The sequence below is a fragment of the Fringilla coelebs genome (genome assembly GCF_963513975.1).
Source record: "Fringilla coelebs genome assembly, chromosome: 4".
Lineage (NCBI taxonomy): Eukaryota > Metazoa > Chordata > Aves > Passeriformes > Fringillidae > Fringilla > Fringilla coelebs.
The window spans coordinates 52465825-52478318 of record NC_140032.1 but is presented as its reverse complement, the minus strand read 5'-3'; the positions used below and the strand labels follow the sequence as shown (position 1 = coordinate 52478318).

At 38.2% G+C, this 12494-nt stretch overlaps 1 protein-coding gene across 2 annotated transcripts in view; it reads left to right on the top strand.

The window, feature by feature from the left end:
* The window catches only part of GRID2 (glutamate ionotropic receptor delta type subunit 2), a gene marked incomplete at its 5' end in the record, with an annotated part of 671475 nt that overhangs the window by 130059 nt on the left and 528922 nt on the right, over positions 1-12494 (top strand). For both annotated transcript variants that reach the window (XM_084203835.1, XM_084203834.1), the window contains one exon: positions 5783-5938. In XM_084203835.1, coding sequence (XP_084059961.1) covers positions 5783-5938 — 156 coding nt within the window. The remainder of the gene's footprint in view (positions 1-5782; positions 5939-12494) is intronic.

Sequence of the window (12494 nt, the reverse complement as noted above, 5' to 3'; positions counted from 1 at the left end):
TATATGCAAAGTAGAAAGATGAGATTTATCTTTATAGTTTGGTGGGCATGGAGACGTTATGTTCTTTACAGAAGGAGATGCTGCAGGTGCTCCTCAGCCTACCCTGCTGTCTCAACATCATCATGGGAGCTGTGAAAGTCTTGAAAAATTAAAATGAACAAACAAGCAGTGTTTTCAAAAATTTCAGCTTGACCTGGATGCACTCTGGTGCCAAGATCCCTGCGGTGCAGGGTAGGGGGGCTCTGGGGAGCGAACACACGATGCTGGCGGTTCCAGGTGCCGGGGATTGGCTCTGCCTGGAGCTGGAGCCCCACGCTGGCCCCGGCTGAGGCAGCCCTGGTCCCACGGGGCTCGGTGACCCAGCCCTGTGCCGAGCTCGGCCGCCGCAGCCTGACGTGCCAGGTGGCTGGGGACACATCTGCTGGGAGCTCCTCCTGCTGCAGGAGGTGGAGGAGTTCAGCTGCCTTGATGCTGCAATGACAAAATGAAGCTTGCTGTGCTGTTCCTAAAGCTTAATCGACTTAAAACACAAAGGCAAAGCGTGCTGTTTTCCCTTCATTGATAAAATCAAGATGTGATCGCGCGTACTCAGCTGCCTGTTGGTCAGTGGAGAAGCTTAACAGCAGCCCTAAATGTGTCACAAAGAAATTTAGGGCCCAATTGTATGAGTGCATGCTGAATACCATGATAATGGGAGCTGCATGCAAAGGAAAGGTCTCTGTGTGTGACTTCGTAAATTTCTACATTATTGCATCCCCTCTCTAAAACTCCTGCAGTCCCTCTTGTTGTTGTTGACAATTATACCATTATAATTGGCCTACTAGAGCTGCATGCATGTGTTCTGTAAATTAGACATGAGAGCATGCAATATACCCAGGCATTTGCCACTATAGTTAAAAAATGAATGGATTTGATACAAATTTTGCCAACCAGACATTCGCATGGCCTAGAAATAACATGAGATTTGGTTCTACGTTGTATCTGAGGATCTCAAATACCAGTTTTAGGCCTCTAGAAATTAATGTTTCCTAACCTTATTTGATATTGGGGAGCTGGATCTGTGGAAATGAGCTCATAGATCTGAAGGACATTTCGGATGAGCTTTGCCATGAAAAGTCAAAACTTTCAGCTTCCAGTTCTGAGCATTAACAGCACGGCCATCCTTCTCCCAGCAGCAGTGTTAAGTTGCTCATTCAGAATAATAATGCAATAGCAGGAGTTGAGAAAATGCTGTGCAATTGGATTCAGACACTGGAAAAAACTGGCAATATCAGTGGCACAAAGAATTGTCATAGAAGCAGGAGCTTCTGAGAACATGAGATAGTTGCTCCAGAAGTTTCTATGCAGACTTTCCCATTTTCTTCCTTTTCTCTCTAGAAATTCCTGAAATGAACTAGTAAATTACTGGGCAAAGCATATATGGCTTTTATTGGTGAGGGCAGTGTGTGCAACGTTAGAAGGTGAAAATCAAACGTGCTGAAACTGAGCTGTGACCTCAATTCACAATGGCATTTAATCCACGTGCTCTTTGAAATAAGGTACTTAATTTTCTGAGACTAATATGGGGCACTGAAATCCAGAAATGTCATACTTTCATATGTAATAAAGTTTTAGCACTTGAGAACGCTTCAAGCAGTGGACTTGTCCTTTCTTAGTTGATAGACGAACAATGGTTTAAATCTCTTCTTGCTTCATCCTTGAAATCATGACACATTTCTCTCACATTTTTGTTTGCTGGACTGATTCCACAGGACTGCTCAAATCACTCTAGAAATATCTGATAATATCTAATTTCGATTATATATTTTTTTTGTGTGTATGGGTCAGTAGGACAAGGGATCTTTGAAAAGCCATTCTGATGATTTTATTGGAATCTGAACTTACTGTGATTTGTTCTATATGAACTTAAAATGACAGATTTCTGGTGGCATGGCTGAGTGCAAATGAGATAGTTAAATGCCAAGAATCCCCTGCTAAACCACACAACGTAATTTATGTGCTGAGGGTTTTTAAAAGCCAGGAAAGAATGTTTGTGCTGTCCTCATCCAAATTCTGAAATAGAGCTGGAAGTAATGACCTGCTAATAAAGCAGGAGGGGGAAACTGGTGCAGAGTGGTTGCTGTGTCAGCACATTGGCTCCCGATGCCATCGTGGGAATGCTCCTTGAGCACAGTTAGAAATTACATGTTCAGTGTGAGGCCTCTTCCAGATGAGATGAGCAGTGTGGCTGGAAGAGAAATGAACAGCATTACTTTTGTGTAGTTTTGAAGACTTCCTCCCTTTGTAAATAGTGTTGTTGCATCATTTTTCTAGAGTGAGTGCCTTACAATATCTATAGAAATAATTTTCTTTTCCTTCTCAGCTGTTATTACTTTCTGTAACAATTTTTCTCATGGCCAAAAGGGTTCATGTACTCCAAGAAAGTTTGTGGTCATCCCAGTTCTCTCATTTCCAGTTCTAGATGGAGAAATGAGAGAGCCTGTAGGTCTCACTAGGGAAGTAATTTTCAAGTCTAATACCCTTTATTTGTTAATTTGTGTTGCTGGACTTGGTTGAATGACAATGTTTTGAAGAATACACATAGAAAGGCCTTGGCAAGAAAATATCATATCTCATACCTAAGGTTTAAGTTAACCTTAAAGTCAATCTTAAGTTAAGGGTTGGATGTTGATATACCTCTTTCACATCAGAAAGAAGATAATTGCTGAAATGACAGTGAAAGGAAAATATTCCAGCAGTGTTAGCACTGTCCAAACAATCCCCTCCATCTTTCCATTGAAATGGCTTTTCTCTTAAAAAACAAGCAAAAGTAATATCGCTTCCACCCCCTCTGTAATATAGACAGATATCTAGACACATGAAAAACAGCTGAAACAGGGACATAAAATTATATATATGAGAACAGTAGCAATTTTAAAATGATTCAGGGATTTTGTGGCTTGACTTTTTGTTTTTACGTTTTCAATTTTATATAACAACTGAAATTAAATTTTGAGAATCAATTAAGTAATAAAATTTCTCTTATTGCTATTTGAAAGTGTAATGAATGTGCTGCTATGCACTGCCATCTCTTGAAAGGAACACTCTAATCTTTATTATATCTTAAAAAGCTTTTTGTATAGAGAAGTTAGATACTCTAATGAATAAGGCCTGAGTTTCTAAAGGAAAATAATCTAATTCCTGTTTGGATGCTCAGACACGAGCCATGTTCAGAACTTTTTTTTTGCAATTCACCTATATATCTGTGTGTTTTACTTAGGGAGATACTCCTACAATAGAACGTGTGTGATGTTGTTGCTGTGAGGTAGTTTGCTTAAAATGTCAGATAAAATATTGGTTATAGGAGAAATTTTGAAATTTGTGTCTGAAATATGGAGCCATAAAAACATAAGCAGTGGTCAGACCAAAAGTGGAGGCGTTGTATTCAAGCGAGAAAGAGCAGCATTTGTGAAAAAACAGAGTTAGATCTAGCCCAGTCCCTTATACATTCAGGTGCTGCCAGAGGTATGGTTTCTTTCAGGCTGAGAAACTGGAAAAAAGCATAGGAGTTAATTAGGAATACCTGTGTGTCAAAGAAGTGCAAGATGGTTAAGCAGGTTCATCTCTTGAGAACCTGGATGGATTTACCAGTCCAGGATTATCTTGGCAGCAGCCCTCAGTTGCCCAGTGGAATGGCAAAGGTGCTGAAGGGGGGCTTTTTATGATGACACATACAAAAGAAACCTGGTTACATGGGACTCTGCTGTATCCTCTACTCAATAAATGACCTGGGTTTTTTTTGGGATCAAGCCAGGCTTAAGATGCTATTTCCCATCTGTTGAATAAGAAGCTGTACTCTGCAGTGTTGGCTGGAAGATGTTTGCCTTGCCATACTGTTCTGAAACACAGTTGACAGCTACCCTATGTGTGCATAAAATCTGTGCATGTTCACTTTATAGTATAGCATTTATGGGAGAGTCACTCTACAGGGATAGAATTTGACTAATTGCTATAATTACTTTCTAATTCTTCCCCCCCCCCCCCCCCCCCCCCAATTTTACCCTTGTTACTAAGAAGCCATGTAGAATCATTCCTTCAAATATTTCCAGGGCTGTGTCCTTATTATCAGTTTGGGTGGAACACCCAAATGAAGTCTTTGTGGGTTTGGTTTGAGTTCCATGAGGCAAGAAACATGTTTTAAGATGCGTCTTGGACAGTTTTTTGTCCCCTTAAATGCTGCATGTATCCACAAATAGCTGTTTTGTGGGGAAGACAGGGTTTGTAACATCTTGAGTACCGAGCGTGTTCTCGGCCACGTGCAGTTTTCTTTATGGAGCTAAATAAAACAAGGGAAAATGGAATGGGGGCAAGGGGAAAAATGAATCTTTTCAACTGAGATTTGCACAGAGATGACAGGTGAATGAGGTGGAGAGGTAAAGAACAGCTGTTCCAGATGGTAGGAGCTTCAGGAGGGAAAATGCTGGAGTCAAAGCGGTCAGACTGTAGGAAGAGATGATGCTCATGAAGGATGAGTGGTGCTGGCAGCGAGATGAGTGTCGGAGGTCAGTGGGAAATACACAGCAAACACTGGGTATGAAGTTTATTTGTCCTAAAGTAGCCATTTCCTCTAAATGAATAGTTTTCAGCTCTTGCCAGCTCTGATTGTGGGTGCTTACCTGCAGCCTTCAGTGATCAGCATTTTCTGTTGTCTTTGTTTGCCTTGACACATTTACTGCCTTAGCTGAGTTCTATACTGACAACAGACACTCAAGAATAAATAAATACAGTTTTTAAAAGTCTGGTTTTTAAGCAGTCCTTCTGAGATGAAAGCTTTAAAGGTGCTTGAAAATCTAATAGCCTTGATTTTAAGGTTTCAAACAATCTAGCATTTGTCATAGGACTTTTTGAGCCATCTCTGGATAAGTAGCTAATACAGAAAGCAAGTGTAAAATGATAGGAAGTCACTGATGCTAAAAGTGGTGCTATAGTTTAAAGGAAAAAAAAAAAGCTTAAAACCTCTGGATTAGTTGTAGAATTCTTTTTCATTACACCTGAAGAATTGGCCAAATGAGAGTTGGGCACTCTCGCTCTGCCAGCTCCTCTTGAGTTTACTGGTTCTCTGTTTACAGCGTTCTGCTTAAATGTTCTGAAGAAATAGGCAGGACATTCACTTTCTGTGGGATTTATAAAGGCAGTACTTATTTTAATTAACCATTTAAATTTAACTTATTGACTTCAAGAGTCTGAAAATTAGCTGGAATTGTTGTTTTGCAAATCCTAGAGGTATTACACTTGAAATAATTTTTATTGGCTGCCAACTTGTCTATTGATTGTGGGTGTCAATTCTAACTCTTTTTCCCAGTGCTTCTACCTTTTTAGGCTTATTCTCACACTGTTTGAACTTTGTATTTTTTAATTGCCAGTAGACATGATGTTAAACGTAGATCCTAGCCCACTGTAGTCATTCAATATATTAAATGGAACCTTTGGAAGAAACTCAATTCTCATTTCAAAGCCAGTTCTTATTCAGATTATTTGCTTTGTGCCTAACTGGTTTTCCCCAGTATTTCTAGCTGGCATCGATGCTTCCCTTCAATTTATGTCTTAAGTTATGTCAGGATGTAAAATTCTGTATATTGTGAAGCAACTTCTGGGCTCTGTATAGAAAGAACTTCTTTTAAGGGCTGAGGAAGGGATGATGCTCTAGGAAAGAATGTCTTAAGTGCTCATGATTAATGCTTTGGGATACTGCAGATGAAAGGTGCAATGTGATTTTTGTTCTTTTTCTCTCTTTCCTCCACAGGGGCAATTTTTGATGAATCTGCCAAAAAAGATGAAGAAGTTTTTCGAATGGCAGTAGCTGATCTCAACCAGAATGATGAAATCTTACAAACAGAGAAAATCACATGTTCAGTGACATTTGTGGATGGCAACAATCCTTTCCAGGCAGTTCAAGAAGGTAGGACAACTACAAAGATTTCCTGTTGTTGTTTCTGCTGGGACGTGCAAAATATTACCTTGATAATTTCCTATCTTTATGTGAATTTGTAATTTTTGTTGGCTTCTTTTTAAACAAAATATCAAATAGCATATTTAATTTTGGGTTTAGCTGCTTTGGTTTGTGTTAGTCCTAGTGACTTTTAGCTATAAAGTCAGCTTTTATCCATTTTTTATGTGTAGGCTGTTGAAATGTGATAAAGTTGTCAGACACACTTTGCCTGCTTCTTTCCCCTTTTTCAGGCTGTTTGGAAGTTAGTGTCAAAATGATGACTACTTCCTACTACTTTTTGGTTTAATTTTGTGCAACTAACGGCAATTGGTTGGTCAACAAAGGTTGTTTTGTGGATAACCTTTTCAGCCTGCCCACCTGAGAAGGTTACTTGTTTTAAAGAAGGGATTAGAGATAACCTGAAGATTCAGGAAGTTTCCTGTGTCCAATACATGATGTTGTTCGCAGCCTGTCCTTTTTGTCATTCCAAAATTACTGGACAAGGGATGACGACATTGCTTTGGGCTCCTGTGATAGTGGAAGGGTGATAAGAGAAAATAATATTTGAAATCCCTCTGAGCTGGATTAGTAAATCACTGGTGTGACTGAGCAGTTCTCTGCAAAGACCACTGGGACAAGTCTTGAGAAATATGGATTCAAATTTGGGTTTTAAGTATTTGTTATTTCTTTGCTGTTCTGGAACAGTAACTTCTGCCTGAGATGCCAAAGTTATTTATTTCAGTTATATTACTAAACTTTTCCTAACAACAAAACTAAACTTTGGTGATTCTCTAGCTCTGTATAGACACTTGAGATTTAAAGGAAATATGCAATTAATTGTTCCAATATTTGTGAAATCAAAGGTTTGGCTTCAATGGATTATTGACAAGGCAAGGCTAATGAAAAAGTCTTTAATGCTTATTTTGGTTTTTTTTACCAATGACATTCTTAATTTTTGAGAATTTAGTGATTTTTAAATTTTTTTTCGGTTTGGTTAAATTTTACAAGTACATCTGTGTAATGAGAAGCATTGCAGTCTCTTCTTGATATGGCTGAAGCAGTAAAATACATGATTTTGAGAGTATTCCAATTAGAATCAATTTCATCTCTTTCAATCTGAAAAGGCTAACATAGAAACTGGAACTACTTAATACTATTAGAATTCAGAGGGGAAAATGAGTAAGTGAACTGCATCTTTTTAAGATGCCTTCTACATTGTTGGTATTTAAGCTTTTTTTTTTTTTTAATCTGGGATGGCTAATGCTAGCTGATGCTCTGTGCTTAGCTAGAAAGTTAACTATTTATTTCCTGTATCATTGTGGTGGAGTAGTTGCAAACTATTTCACAAAATTATGTTTTAAGTATCTTTTTTGTGACTTGGAGAAACTAGGAATGCCTAGTAAAGTAAAACAGTATAAAGGAGTTAATAATCCAATATTTCAATGTTCAATTATTATTTTATGCAAAAGTTGTGTTTGTTGTGGTTGAAATTATAGTCAACATTGGAAATGTGGATGTAGCAGATTTGACATAAATTTCATTACCATCTGGTGCAAGAGTGAAAGGTCTGTTGTGATATTGATGACTTCAATATTTTCCAGTAAAAACTTGTTTCTTGTAAATGCATGGTAAAATACAGCTACATGCCTAGCAAATATCACATTCCCTATTTTTTTAGGGCCCTGTATTTTGTTTGGAATAACCTAAGTGAAGAACAAAGGTTTTAATCTTTTTCATGTATGTATTGGTGGCATTTTGCTTGTTAAAATATTTTACCACAGTCAATGCGTTTTGTTTTAACCAAACACAGGCAGAAGCTCCAGGGTAATAATTTGATTACTTTGCACCAGTTTCTTGCCTCTCTCCATTTCTCTGTATCTTTATTTCACTCATCCCCTGCTCTTAATTGTATTTCTTATAAATGCATCTTATATATTACATATAATAAATATAAATAAGAACATTACTAATTATAAATATAATATATTATTTATAATATTATAAATTATTATATATATAAAATATATATTTCTTAGTAGTAGGGAAGGGGGCCACTCTAATTTTTGCCACATATTGGCAAAAGAGACGTAATGGCGTGTCTTATAACTTGGACAAATGCTTAGTAAAAAGGCACTGTACTAAACACCATGAAAAATTGTTCATTTAAACATTCAGGCCATTCTGGCCTTTTATTTGTAAAAGAAATACTAGAACAAGACTAAATCTCATATTTTTTCAGTGTGTGACATTCAGTATTCTCAAGCTTGCCTTTTTCATGCAACCATGACCCTTTCTTTGGAATCATAACACCACTGAGTCTGAGGTCTGTTGCCTCTTATCAAGCACAGCCTAAATGTTAAAAAAATAGACTATTCATTTCATTTTCTATTTGCTTGTTTTAATTATTTTTATATAAACTGCTTGAAGTTGGCTTTGTTTTAGGCCACAATATCTGGAGTTCTTTCAAGTTTTGACTCTTTTTTCATTGTATAAACTACAGAAGAGCCTTTAAAATACCCAACATTTTAATTCTTGGTAAAATGCTTATTTAAAGCATTGGATTCATAATAATAGCTTAAAATTGGTCTAAAATTGGTCTAAATTTGTCTTTAGCTGCCCTTTTCAGTTAATAAAGAAGGATAAAGAATTTTCCTAGGACTGTGAATTTCAAAAATCCAACAAGTCATGGGCAAAGATGTCATGAAACATGACATTAGGTACAGAGTTATTTTCATAATGATGCAGTAATGGACAACCTGCATAAAATCTTTTATTTCACTTGATTATTGAGATTGGAAAGTAACCCCCAAACAATGTAAACAGAAATACTCAGGCACTTCATAATGATTTTGGGATGTAAAGATAAATAATTTGAGAGGATTGCCATCTGTGCAGTACTGTGTTCTTCCCTCTGAATCTGTTTTTATAAATTATTACAGTGCCATTAAATGTCTTCCACTTGTACCTTAGTGCATCTCTTTAACAGCTCTGATTGGGGGGATGATACTATAGCAAAGCTGAGTGGTTTTATCCTGGAAGACCTGTGAATGACATGCCCCATAATATCACTGGAAGTGCCCTCAGGGACCATTTATAGGCATGTTCCAGTGCAGAGAAACAGGAGGTGAAGTTCTTTAAGTTGGGAAAATTAGTCTTCCCTTCTGTTGGCCACAGAAAGGGCCAGCAGCAAGTGTGCTTCATCCCATGCTTCTGTGGAAGCTGCAGCCCAGTCGCTGAGATTTGTCACAGTAACACCTGTGGAAATGTCCAATGTGGCAGGTTCCTTCCTCTCTCTCTCTCTCTCTCTCTTTATATCTTCAATACAATATGCTTCACAATATTTATAGTAATAATCTGTGCGGTGTCTCAAAATATTTTTGTGATTGAGAGGGGAAGAATATCGTGAGTTGGCTTTTTTATGCTGTGCCCACGTCAGGTACTGCAAAGAAAAAGCAGAAACTTTAGTTTTCTTTGTATATAGACATTGAAAGAAGTAGGGATAGTCAAGTATTGCATGGCTGCTAGGCAGTGATTTAGCACTATGAAACAAGGAATTATGATCCAGATCCATACTGGTGCTAATAATATATATTGGTATAATCTTTACTTCTTTTCCTGTGAGACTCCAATTTACAGCAGTATTTAAATAGGGGTGGGACAGGCCTTCAAAAGGGTTTGAGTTCTACATATACTTAAACTGTAGGGTTTTTTTTAATATGTAAAAGACATGCCTGTCTATTTCTTTTCAATGAACTCTTTTTTTCTTTCACTGTGAAATTTGGCTGGAATAAATACAACACTTATTTTCTCGTTTGTCAGCAAATCACTCTGTTCTCTTATCTTTCTCTTAATTTTATTATGCTGGTGCTTACTTCAATACACTAATAATTAAAGCTTTAATTTTATGGTTCAGAGCCTGCTGTTTCCTCCAGTCCTTAATTTATCATTAGTAGTACAACCATACAGTAGCTGAATGGCTGATGGAAAACGTGTGATGGTCTTTGCATTTTTGTGGCAAGGAAAGAGAGGTGGCTTTGGTAGCTTGGACCAGATGTAATACTTTGGCTTGTGCTGATTCATGTCCTTGAGCAGCACAGTTTCCTCAGCCCTCATGCTGCCATTTCCACTCGCACACTGAGAGTTATGGAGCAAACTCTGCAGGAGTTTGCAGTGCTGGAGGCATCCTCAGCATCTGGAAGGCAGTCAGAGCTCGGCCAAAGATGTGTGTGGTCCTTGGAGATCCATTGGCAATCTTTTATCCTCGTGGCAAACATTTTATTTTCATGTAGTGCTGGTGGGTTTTTTACTCTCGCTCCTTTCTCCTAACTCTTTTTATTATCTTCTTTTGACAATATCATATTTTACTTATCTTGAATGATAATTCTGCAATAATGCAATGTTCTATAGGTCGCCTATAACACATGACAGCTTTGACTGAAGCTGTTTGAAATTAATTTTGTTGAACACATTTTCCTACTGTAATCACATATATGTGAGGCTTATTTTTCTTTTTTTTCTTACCCAACCTTTTTGTCATTCAGGATAGTCACCAGAGTATGCTTACAGACACCAACTCAAGCCTTGGTAATGGCTTTTGAAAGCTTATTGTGATCAGTGAAGTAAATAAGGCAGTGAGTCATAACTAAATGGGATTCAGCTGTAGAGCAACAGAGGTTTGTAGGGCAGCAATATGTATGAAGGTCACATGCAGGATTTTATTCAAGCAAAGTTTTATGGTCAGAAATTATGACCTGATGGATACATCTGCTTTGGCCTTTGGGACTAGATGAGTGTAATAAGATTGTCCTTTCCCATTTCTCTGATCACTGTAGAAATCTGTTTAAATCCACAGATTTTATGGACTGCTAAACTTTTTCTTTCACTTTGTGTCACTTACTTCTTGATATTTTTCGGCCTTCCCTATGCTGTTTATTAACCAGTACATGTTTGGTTTGAGAATAAACCTTTACAGGGTTGAACTTCTTCACTGCCCCTCCGTTTCATTTCCGATTTGCTTTTTTATTTCCTGATAAAATGGATTTTGATGTGAAAAGATATACTGAGGAGGAAGAAGAAATCAAGTAGGATCTGAGTTATAAAAACTCAAGGAAGAAGAGGAGTAGAAGCATTTCAATAATGATATAAAACTCCTTTGTAAAATCAGAAGCTGTCGGAAGTGTTTGCAATTGCAAATTGCTTCTATAATGAGCACTTCAGATAATACGATAGGAGATTTTTTTGAATTACCTGTCCTCTGTGCTTTCCCATAATGTACCAGCAGTTGCAGCACTTTTCTCTGTTCAAAAAGTGCCGAGTCAGGAGCCTACTCTCTTACACAGGCTTTGTTCTCATTTGAGTCTTCCTGACCCCACAAAATCAATCAGATCTCCAATCTGCATAAATGTACCATGGGAGTCCAAGTGTTGACAGCTTAAGAAAAAAGATCTTGCTATACTGGTGGTGATAACATCCTGACAGTTGGGAAGGCAGTGGTTGCATGGGAGAAGATCAGGAAGAAGGGAGGAGTGAGCACTGGTGGAAGTAGAAAAGGGATGTGTAATAGAGGTTTTGTTTAGGATGAGCAGATCCACATTTAACACATTTTCAGCAATGATTTCAAAGCTCTCGTGACCTTTCTTTGCCCGGAAGTACTCTACTCAGAGCATACTGGAGACTGTAAAAGGAGGTCAGATTTATTCTCAAAAAGCCCTCAGAGTGGTACAGCTGATGCAGTAATTGCAAGACTTCCATCACTCTCCAGCATCTGGGTTTTGTGCCCCAGTGTTTTCTAGTTCCAAATTCTTTCTGTAGTATTCTTTTTTTTCTATTGTGCAAGACAGCTTCCATTATCTTTGTGCAAGACAGCTTCCATTATCTTTGTTTCCAGTTTGAAAGCAAACTCTGGCAGCTGTGAACTCCACTAAACTTTGATACTTGAAGATTAAAATTGCTTTTGCTCAGCTCCAAAAAATTCCTCCCAATCCACATAAAAAAAGAAATTAAAAAAAACCATCAGCCTATCAGGAATGGCTTTTTTCAGGCTGGTTTAAACAGAGTGAGAAATTAAGCTATAGATATTATGGGGATTGAAGAGCCTTCTCTGCAGTAGGCTTTCCAAATTGCTGAGGGAAAGAGGGGAGGCAAGAGCTTTACTCCAGGCTATGGCAAGTCCTGGCATCCTTTAGGTGCTGCTACTCACTTTGTCTCCCAGAGCGCCTAAACCCTGCTGGATATACACTTTGTGAATGCTGCATGTTTGCTGTGGTTTAAGGAAAGAATGCTAGTGTTTCTATGGAAACCACTTTTCTTCAGGTGGCCGGGAGACCCGGTAACATCCCCCGTTACGCTTGGCTGCATTGCAGCTTTCAAATGCAACGCTGGGACTGAAGGTGTTTGTGTAAGGTGTTTGTGAGGCACCAAGGACTTTGGTGCTTCAGAGTTTGCATTACCCACTCCTCTCTGGGGTGCTCCCCCTCTCCCCGACTTTCTCATGACTTATAAACAGCAGGAGTGATTTTCCTAACGC